The 10,783-nt window shown below is 33.3% G+C and overlaps 2 protein-coding genes across 2 annotated transcripts; both read left to right on the plus strand.

Annotated features, from left to right (window-relative positions):
- Positions 1 to 2,116: 2,116 nt before the first annotated feature.
- LOC120091785 lies at positions 2,117 to 5,838 on the plus strand. Its single transcript, XM_039049905.1, has 4 exons — positions 2,117 to 2,489; positions 3,581 to 3,682; positions 4,851 to 5,011; positions 5,538 to 5,838. Exons 1-4 carry the CDS (start codon positions 2,393 to 2,395, stop codon positions 5,643 to 5,645), a joined length of 468 nt encoding a protein of 155 aa, XP_038905833.1. The 5' UTR covers positions 2,117 to 2,392; the 3' UTR covers positions 5,646 to 5,838.
- A 258-nt stretch (positions 5,839 to 6,096) lies between these two features.
- Positions 6,097 to 7,862, plus strand: LOC120091784 (uncharacterized protein At3g28850). Its single transcript, XM_039049904.1, has 2 exons — positions 6,097 to 6,267; positions 6,594 to 7,862. The coding sequence occupies exon 2, from the start codon at positions 6,732 to 6,734 to the stop codon at positions 7,632 to 7,634; it is 903 nt and encodes a 300-aa protein (XP_038905832.1). The 5' UTR covers positions 6,097 to 6,267; positions 6,594 to 6,731; the 3' UTR covers positions 7,635 to 7,862.
- The last annotated feature ends 2,921 nt before the right edge of the window (positions 7,863 to 10,783 follow it).

Consider the following 10,783-nt stretch of genomic DNA (forward strand, 5'->3'; position numbering starts at 1 on the left):
AGAAGACTTTAACTTGGTTCTTGGGGAAAAAAAACAAAACGAAACAAAACGAAAACGAAATTTGAACTTAGTTTGGAATTGGCAATTATGCTTCTAGAAAAACTTATACGCAATTTTTAAGCTTTAGCTTTAACTAGTATTTGGTAAATGGTTCTAAATTGTCGTGATTGACAAAAATTACTTCATAGACCTTTCTATCAAATTTTGCATTATTAATTTTTGTTTATGATTTATATTTTTAAAGTGTTATATCATAATTTTAGGACTAAGAATCACGAGCTCATAGAGACAAGTCGTTGAGGATAAAATCTAAACCATGGTTGAAACTTTTTTTATTATTTTTCTTGGATTGGGTTGGGTTCGGATTGCATTTTTAGAAAATCTGAGTTGATCAAAACCCAACTGACTTAGTGATATTATTCTTATTCTTATTATTATTGTTATTATTATATATACAAATTTTAATTAGGATTTTTTATTTTCAAGACTTGTAGCCGCCAACCTTTTCCTCTCTCTTTTGCGCGAATCTTCTGCAACTCGCTAACCTTCTCGGCCTCTCTCTCGATTCCTCTCATTTTCTTTCAACCCTCGTCCAATTTCTTCCTCTTCTCGCCTTCTGACCATCGTCTCTCTTTCATCTCTCTCAATGTCATCGTTGTTGCACGGTTCATCATCTCCTTCTACAACCACAATCGATTTTGTTACCATCATTACACAGACACCATCCACTGTTTCAAAGAAAATACACAAATGTTACACAGTCGTTGTTGTTGCCTCTCCCTCCTTTGCACATCATGGACTCACCATCATCTACTTCGACTCTCTCTGTTGGCACTGATTTTCATTTTTAGTGGTGAGTTGAATCTAAACATCAAATTTTAGAAGTTATATCTCTCTTTGTTGTACAATTGATTTCATTGTATTTATCTCACTATCTTTTTTTCTTTTTTTTTTTATTCTCCCAACTCGAAAACCCAATCCAACCCAACCTGAATTTTAAAGCTTGGGTTGGGTTGGGTTTGGAGATCTTGATTGGGTCATTTGGGTAACCAACCCGAATTTTTGAGTTGGTTCAAAAAGTATCCCCAACCCAACCCAATCCGTGTACACCCTAGAGGAAGAAAATAGGGAAATGAGAGGCCAATGCCAAAAGGCCCAACTTGCCCTCCTTGACTAAGGCCAAGGCAAGTTGAGCCATTTGGTCTAACTTGCCCACCTCGCCCTCAGAGGTCGAGGCGAGTCATTTTCCATCCCTGAAGGCTTGCTTCTCATAGGCCATGATCCAAGCCCCCTCATCCGGCCCAAATTTATATTCCTTTATCCCTCTTGGATTTGGAACCTTAAGTCCATCCCACTATAAATAAGCCCCCTCATCTGGCCCAAATTTATATTCCTTTATCCCTCCTAGATTTGAAACCTTAAGTCCATCCCACTATAAAATAATGGGCCATAGGTAACAACCAAGGTAAGTTCTTTTACTTCCTTCTAGCTTGTGCTGGCCCTTTGTTGAATACTGACTTAAGCACTGGAGGTCCTATTGCAAGCATCATACCGGTGTTTTCACTTCTTGTGGCAAGCACCATGCCAGTGTTGATGAATCTTCGTGTGTGGATTTTGCCATCAAGACTTTCAACTTAAATTTAAAATTTATTTGCTCTAGGTTATTTGTTAAATATTAAAAATTGTGCAATTTTTCTAATAAAAAATATGACATTAAATAAAGAAAAAATGGGTGGAAATGAACTAATAAATTAAATATATATATATATATATATAGAAATTGGTGTGAACTAAACAACAAAATCATTTTTTATTCATAAAGAATGAAATTGAAAATTTGTTAGAAGTATGATTCTTGAAAGTTAAGAGACTAACATAATTTAAAAAGGGTGAGAATTAACGTATAATTAAAAAGTGATTTTAACCAATTTACTCCGAATCAACTTTACAAAATACTCAAAGCGATTAAGACTTTATATAATCAAACCTTGATGATCAATTATTCGAGTCACTTATTAAAAGTTGACTAAATTGATAAAAATATTTTTATATATTTAATTTAACAGATAAATATAATGGGGAGCGTTCATAGAACTGCAATATTCCAGGTCAACGGTTTACTTCGCTTCTTCTTAACTTCTCTTCTTTCTTTTTTTTCTTTTTTCTTTTTTTTTTTTTTTTCCTTTTTTTGAAATTTTCTCTTCACCCCATTTGCTAAACCCCGACGAAGAAGGGATTCATCTCACTCAAAAATGGCAATCGTATCTTTCAGTTTCTCGCATTTTACTCCACCGAAAACCCCGTTTTTCTCGCAACCCCAGAGCTTCATTATTAGAAATTGTCAAGTTTTTCCTCAAATTTGTTGTTACGGAGCTCGAAAAAGAGCTTTTCCATGGAACCCACTTTTCAGATGAAGCTGATTTTCCCAATTCTTCTTTGGTTGTGCTTTGTTCCACAGTTCTCCTTCGCCACTCAAGTCCAACTCTGCGGTTTGTGGTCTCGGATTTCGATGCTTTTGTTCCATTTTTCGAGAATTTTTGCTTTCCTTTCTGAATTTTGGTCTTGTGGGTTCGATTAAATAGTTTCCGATTCTGTTTTGTAATCTTAGATTTTGTATTTTATGTTATATTTCACTGTTAATCCACTTGTTTATGCTTAGAAGTCAATGTCAGTGTACAATACTTTTACTTTGAACATCATTCTTATCATTTTCTATTCATAGTTGCATTTCTGGTACTGTTAAGTATCTGTTATATAACCCATATTATTATAGAGCTTCATTTTGTAACACTTCTGGCACCCTTCAATTTTTCACGTTTTTTTTTAATGAGAAACAGTCCGAAATAATTTCATTGATGGTATGAAATTACAAAAAGTCAAGATGTCGTGTGAGATTACATAATAGTATTTTGCTGTAAAATAAGAGATGTAAGACTGCAATCACAAAAAAATGGGGTGAGTTTACACCAAGTGAGCAATATATAAAAGATGATCAAAGAAGCAAGTGAAATTCGTCAGTCTATCTTCAAAGACTCAATTATTTCATTCTATGAGCCATAAGTAAACTTTGATAATGAAGGTCCACGAAATCTCCCTCTTTGCTTTGAATGGGTGGCCAATAAGAAGTGAATTAAGTAAAGTGAGAGGGTCATTTGGGAAGACCAAATAATAGTTGAAGCACCGCAGGATTTCTCTCAGAAAGACCAAAAGATACATAATGGATCAATTTATTGCATCTCAGTGAGTGTTATATGTTTGAAGGATGAACCGATGGTGGATATGTAACATAATTTGATTGTAAACGAGAACTAAATAACCTATGGAAGTCAAATCACCATATTTTTTAAATAATGGGGTCAGGAATCACTTCCTACATTATACTTATGATACCCACCTCACTAACTTAAGAATTTGAGCCTAAGATCTTGTAACTCTAAACTTCTCAAGTCCTTCTCACTGGCACCCCTTGGGCTCTTTGGAAGTTTGACCTTTGTTCTCTAATTTGATTGAACTTTTCTGTAATGGAATGGAGTTTTGTGTTGAGGTAAATATAATTGAATCTTTTCTGTAACTGATGCAGACGAGACAGCTAAGTATGATGTCACGGTGAAAGGAGTAGAGATATCTCCCAGCCCCATAGTTAGGGGTCATCCAACAAATATGACCTTCAATCTAATTATAGGTACTTCTTAATATTGCACCTGGCCTTTTTTATCATCTTTAGTGTTTTTATTATTATTTATTTTGACGTTCCATTTTTTTTTTGACAAATACATGCTGAAATTAACTATGAATCCCTTTATCAAAAGTTTGATGCAAATTTGTTCATATTTACATTAAACTAAAATAATTTTTGAAGGGCAAATTTAGTGGGTACTTAACATAAAAAATACATCATTTCACTCCATTTTAATGTGTTTTTTTCTAAATTAAAATTTGACTTGTGTATTTTTCTTCTAAAAACAAAGCATATTAGCCTCACTGAAGTGGGAGGTAAAAAGGAGAGAAATTTAGAAAATTCAAAAAATTTACCTGAAGATTTCAATAATACAAGCACTGAACTTCTTTTCCTAGTTACAGGGCTGACATCTGCTTTAACAACATCTATCCTTTAGACTTAATTTTGCATAGTTGGGGGTCCCTTCTTGTAGTGGGAGCCCCCTTTCTTTTGTGGGCTTGGTTTTTTGGATGTCTGTGTATTCATTTATTTTTTCTCAATGAGAGTTGTTTTCTTTAAAAAAAAAAAAGAAAGAAAGAAAGAAAAAAAAATCTATTCATCAGGGCCTACTACCTTTCTTTTCTTCTATGGAGAATAATGAGTTGATGAGTTCGATTGGGGTTACTTCATATGCTTGGGCTAAAAGATCAGCTTCAAACTGAAGTGTTAATGAGAATCATGTCATGCAAAGGTGAAAATTGAATACTGTTGCATGGGTCAAACATGTATGTGTAGTTAGCTATTTTCTAGAATAAGGAGTTGAAAGCTTACTTATGAGCGTCTGAATCTTTAAATGGTCATATACCCACGTCTGTGTTTCCATTGGACCGATAATGAGGTTCAGCCAAAAGATGACGAATTTTTTTAAAGTTGACTTTGCTTAGCACTGTTAACCTTTAGATTTTTCATCCTTTTATGGATAAGCAGGATTAGAGGATACTTCCCTATCACTTTGTTTTACATTGAATTATCAACTGCCCTTCGGTCTTTATTTAACCCTTGAGAGAGAAAGGTGTACCCTCTCCTACAACTCCATAGTTGATCGAGCTCGAGCCTTTCTACTCATATATTGTCTTTTGAACTTTGGTTCAAACTTTTAGTTAATGACAACCACCTTGTACACGTGGCACAGGTAAGCCAATCATTGCAGGAAAAATGGTAGTTGATATTTCATATTTTGGATGGCACATATATAGTGAGAGCCATGACATTTGTGTTGAGACGTCCTGCCCTTACTCGTTTGGTGATTTTGCACTCCCTCCATCGCGAACACCTCTGGCATTCTTTTTACCTGTAAGTGACTACTATTTTCATGTTTACCACTTGTGTTTGTCTTTTGCTTTTAGTTTCTGGTTTCCCCCTAAAATAAGTTAAAAGGAAGAAGGTTTTATCCTGGCTCAATTGATCTACTAAAGTCATGTTGCATCTTGAAAGGATATGAAGCATTGCTCTAGTTTTCATTTTCTACTTCAGATCTCACCTTAAAACTGGATGGGCTCGCTTATTTTAATGTGTTCTTTTAGTATTATCCATTTCACTAGAACCTAATAGGAGTTCTAGTTGGCCTTGGGGCAGGCACGGTGCCCTCAGGTCTGGAGGGCAACCCTCCGACTCCCGGTTATAAATTATTAGGAGTTATACTTGGCACAATTCTGATTATTGAAAACAAGAATCTCATCTAAAGAGGTTCATGGTGATCTTACTAGCCAAAGGAACTAGGATTTCAGGATGAAATATCTTAGACATATATATACACACAATCATCGATTGCTTTTTCCTTTAACTATTATGTATTCTAACTATTTCCTTTTCCTTGCAGGGTTCATATCATATGCAGATAACCATTGTTGATGGAGATGATAATAAACTTACATGCTTTCGTTTTGATTATGAATTGGTGATTGCATCACTATTTGGAGATAGCTAAGGGCTTTTATTTATTGATTATTCAGCTATTGATCTTTGTACATATGAACCCTTCTAGAGCTTTGGCGTCTTTAAATCTTTGTCTGTTCCTTGGGCAGACAACTTCTGTTCTGTGACTATTTGAAGAACTAATTCAGGAGGTGGTGAAAATCAAGGAAAAAAAAGTTGTGTTATAAGAGCATTTTACTACTACTTATCATCACGTGTCACACAGTTTACTTTGTACTTTGTAGATACAGAGTGGAAAGAGAGACAATTAAGTACTTTGCTCCGCATGACAATTAATTAAAATTAGTTTTACCATTTGAGGAAAGATTCAAGCTTTTACTTCATTCTTGTTTTAATGTGGTCATTAATGTAAAGAAGTTTCTTACGGTAGATGTTTGAATCCTTGTACTTGATATTGATACACGTTTTAGGATTGATATTTTCTAGTCTCATATATGCATAATTACCTTAAAAAGTATTTTTCTTCACTGGACTGAGGATTGTAGATAGTACAGTACAATTGATTAGACGGGGACTTTGGTAATCCACCAAAGTTTATAGACAGTATAGGCATGCATTGTCCCCCGATGAATCATGAAGCTTGTCGAAAAAGCACACGAGTTAAAGCATAGAAGGTTCGTTTCCCTTATACCAAATCATGATGGTGTGGTTTAGCCTCTGGCATTCACTCTTTTCAATTTGCTGCTTTTTCTCATGAGCATCATACCAAATGGGTGGGGTCTGGTTCTTTCTTCTTCTTCATCTTTTTTTTTTTTCCCTTCTTTATTTGATTAGTGTGTCATAACATGATTGATGGACCATTGTTGGTGATGGGTCAGATTGTGAGTTAGAAATAGTTGCCTCTCTATTCAATGGCAACCCAAGCCCCACTCTGCTAAAGTCATAAATTTATGCAGACTTCTGAAAGCAAACTAACAAACAGCTTTTTTTTCCCTTCCAGCCTCCACTTTCTAGCTATTGGAATCCAGAAGTGAAATGTGAGTTCATCCCTTTCTTCTACCTTTGGTGATCATAAGATGTCGAATGTCATCCATTTGCTATTTAATGATGAGATAACAAGAAGAGATAGATCAAGAAAATGAAGGGAAGATTGCTGAAGAAGATGAAACTCTTTCCTTCCATTAGCTCTTTAAAACAAGGCCTCTCTCTTCTGTCTGACCCCACTGAGAACACTTGTAGCCAAATATGTGAAACCCCACCAGTTTTAGAAGAACAAATTTCCAAGAGCAGCAACTTCAGGGTGTCCCTGCCAGTAGTAGAATGTTGCATCATATCCCAACATATTAGAGATCTAAAAGATACAGAAGGTGAACTCGAAATTAGTGTCAGCAACCAAAACCATCTCGTTCCCTTCATAAAGTCTGAAGAAATATTGGCTGCTAAACATAATACAGAGCCTCCATGCCTATCAGACATGATTACCATGGAACCAAATGGTGGGCACCAAGTGAAAGTGGGCAATCGTCAAGAACATTCATCTTTGTTAGACTTTGAAGAGAGATGCCCACCAGGAGGAAGTGAATCTGTTATATTTTATTCGACAAGCTTGAGAAGTATTAGGAAAACGTTCGAAGAATGCAACAGTATTCGGTTCCTACTCGAAAGCTTCAAAGTGCTGTTCTTCGAGAGAGATGTATCGATGCACTTGGAATTCAGGGAGGAGCTGTGGGAAGTCTTGGGGGGCAGGGTGATCCCGCCACGACTTTTTATTAAGGGAAGGTACATCGGAGGAGCAGACGAAGTGGTAGGCCTGCATGAGCAAGGAAAACTAAGGAAATTGCTGGAAGGCATGCCATTGGACTTGGCAAATTCACCTTGCTCTTGCTGTGCAAACACCAGGTTTCTAGTGTGCCCAAGCTGCAATGGCAGTTGCAAGGTTCTTAAAGATGACATCAACTACAACAACATCAACATCGACTTGTATAATAGATGTACTGATTGCAATGAGAATGGGTTAGCCAAATGCCCCATTTGCTGCTGAAAACACTATAATCTTCCTCATGTAACAACACTCACTGTCTACTTCTATGTAAGTCAATATCTTCTCTCTTAAAATTTTCTGTTTATTAGCTAGCTTTTAGAACTCGACGGCCGTGCTATGTTCGAAGTCTCAACCGCCGTTGTAGTTTTTATGTAGTTTTTCCTAGTAGACCATTTGTATTCCTGCAAATCAATGAATTTCTAGCTACCAAAGCTACATTTGATCCTATATCTTGAAAGTCAGTTCTTGGAGATGAATTTACTTGTGGGTTTCTGAGTGAAGAAAATTTCAATAAGGGGCAAAGAGGCATTATCATCCAAATAATTGTATTTTTGTATCAAGATGATTGAGAATGATGATGGGAAGAGGAGGACAAGCACATGGCTGCTTTGATAAAAGGCTAGAAAAAGTCATTGATTGATTGATATCAAAAGTTTGGGGAAGGAAAGTGAAGTGTTAGGATTACAAAAACTTTATGTTAAAGGGCAAACACAGCTTTTTCTCCTTGTTTTTCTTTTCATTTCTGTCTTTTATCATTCTCCTTTTAGTTTGGCAAGAAAAAGATGGGGGGAAACTAAAAACTAAAAAGTATCATCAATCTTGCAGGTCAAATAGATTAAAAATTCAATTACTAACCCAAAATAGTAATATTACAAAAGTAACATGTTTAATTGATGGTATTTTAGGCATGTCATTTCAGACCTCAAGGTTTGAAAAGTTGAGCTACGCTCTTATTGACAAAAATGGTTTTAATATGAAAATATTATTTGCCATTAATTTTTTGAGTGGATAAGTGAGATGAAATTAGCTTCTTTTTTTTTTTTGTATAGATATATTTTTTGTTCTTTGTTTCTCGTGTACCACTTTTCTAGAGAGAAAAAATATATATATTTGATGATCATTTTTAGTTTTATTTTCATGCCCAAAAAAATTATGTGAATATATTTCTATTTTTAAAAAAATGCTAATAGAACCATTTTTAAAATTAAAACAAGGGGAAAATGAGTCTCGGAGTTTTATGAAATAGATGTGTTTGGTTCCTGATACATCGAATTAGCTAAATTAGTCTCTAAATTTTTAATAATAGATTTAAAAGACTATTTAAATTAACAAATTTCTCTGTCCACATTTTGATCCCAATTCCTATTTGGATCATTGTAGAGATTTCAATTCCTTCGGCGTCAAGAATCTCAACAAATTTCTTCTTTTTTCTCATGGACTTTGTGTTTGTGTTGTTAGGCTTTTTTAGGGCTCCAATTAGATTTTTATTTTTCTTCTTTCTTTCAAGAAAAGTTAAATATAAATTTAATCTTCAACTTGGTCGGTAAACCACCTCACCTCAACAAATAAAAAATCTACTTGAACAAATCTGTTAATTTAAACAATTTCGTTAATGAATGGATCTTTTAAACTAATTATTAAAAAAATTTGGACTAAATTGACTAATTTGAAACTTCAAAAATAAATGTTTTTTACATTAAAAAAGGACCATAAATTAACAAAACAGAGTAAATTAAATATGGTATAGAGATTTTGAAGGTAGGTTAAAAATGGGGAAGTTGGTCAATTTTGCTTTTAATCAACAATTATCATGAAGTCTCCATCATTGCTATAATAGGCATATGCTTTTACTAAATATTTAAAAGAAATCAATAAGCTGAAAATCATTAGAAGTTGGATTAGGGTTTCTAACAACTGTACCTACACACTAAAAGAAGTCAATCAACATGCTTTTTCTAAGAAATTTTGAACCAAAATCATTTCAATTCATTTCAACTACCTCCTTATAATATGTACATTTTTGTTTTTTTCACCATATATTCTCTTTTGAAAAAAAAATATTCAATATTTACTCGTATGTGATGAATTAACGTACCTTAAATTTTGTAACGATTTGGTCCCTATCATGAAATATGTTGTTATGATTCAATCGAATTTTTACATATGTAAATTACGTATGTAAATTTGTAAACTAGTTAGAGACCAAATATGTTTATTAAAAAAAACCAAGTTATTGCATAATAATAATTGATATTTAAAAAAAAAAGCTTAGACCCACTTTAGTAACCATTTCGTTTTTTGTTTTTGTTTTTGTTTTTTAAAACTAAGCCTATTTTCTACCATTTTTTATAATGATTTGTATATTTGTCAAGTACAATGGTTGAATTCTTAACCAAATTCTAAAAACAAAAACAAGTTTTTAAAAGCTACTTTTTTTATTTTTCAAATTTTGGCTTGATTTTTTAAACTATTGGTAAAACATAGATAACTAAAGAAGAAATTTGGAGATGGAAGTAATGTTTATAGGCTTATTTTTCAAAAAAAAAAAAAAACAAAAACAAAAAAAAAACAAAAAAAAAAACTAGGACCCTGTTTGATAACCATTTGGTTTATTGTTTTTGTTTTTTAAACTTAAGTCTATTTCATTCACATTTCTTACAATAATTTGCATCTTTTTTTAAGTACAATGGCTGAATTCTTAGCCAAAATTTAAAAACAAAAACAATTTTTGAAAGCTACCTTTTTTTAGTTTTCAAAAATTTTATTTGATTTTTTAAACCATGAGTGAAAAGTAGATAAAAAGAAAAAAAAATTGAAGGTGGAAATAATGTTAATATGCTTGATTTTAAAAAACAAAATGGTTACCAAACGGGATCTAAATGAAACGGGACCTTAATTTTTAAAGTACAAGACTAAATTGTTACGATCATGAAAATCGAAACTTTTTTAAAACCAAAAAAGTACTCTGAGGTGCTTTCAATGTTATATAACGATATTATAACTAATTTTTTGTAACATTTTTTAGTTTGATCGATGTTTTTCACTTAGTGAGTTTGAGGAGATTTTCACAATCAATCACAATTCTTAATCTTTATTACAATTTAGGAATGACCTTCCCAACCCCTAAAATGAAAATTCAAATGAAAGGAGCAAAAAAAAAAAAGCATCCACTTGAACCCTACAAACAAGGACAAGAATCCTATGCAATTAAACTAAAATCATGGCATGTTTAGTGGTATGGTTGACATTCAAAAGCTTTAAAAGTTTCCCTTTGATTGAAAGTAATAAACTGATTTCCCTTCAGTTTTAATCAAAGAAAAGTTTTTTCTTTTGACCATAAAATTAATGCCTTCTCTAATTATTATATG

This window comes from Benincasa hispida, chromosome 11, assembly GCF_009727055.1.
Source record: "Benincasa hispida cultivar B227 chromosome 11, ASM972705v1, whole genome shotgun sequence".
Taxonomy (NCBI): domain Eukaryota; kingdom Viridiplantae; phylum Streptophyta; class Magnoliopsida; order Cucurbitales; family Cucurbitaceae; genus Benincasa; species Benincasa hispida.

Coding starts and splice junctions, on each gene's coding strand:
- LOC120091785 (XM_039049905.1), top strand. CDS start 2,393: ATGGAACCCACTTTTCAGATGAAGCTGATTTTCCCAATTCTTCTTTGG. Junction 3,683..4,850: donor GACCTTCAATCTAATTATAG/GTACTTCTTAAT, acceptor CACGTGGCACAG/GTAAGCCAATCATTGCAGGA. Junction 5,012..5,537: donor CTCTGGCATTCTTTTTACCT/GTAAGTGACTAC, acceptor TTTTCCTTGCAG/GGTTCATATCATATGCAGAT.
- LOC120091784 (XM_039049904.1), top strand. CDS start 6,732: ATGAAGGGAAGATTGCTGAAGAAGATGAAACTCTTTCCTTCCATTAGC.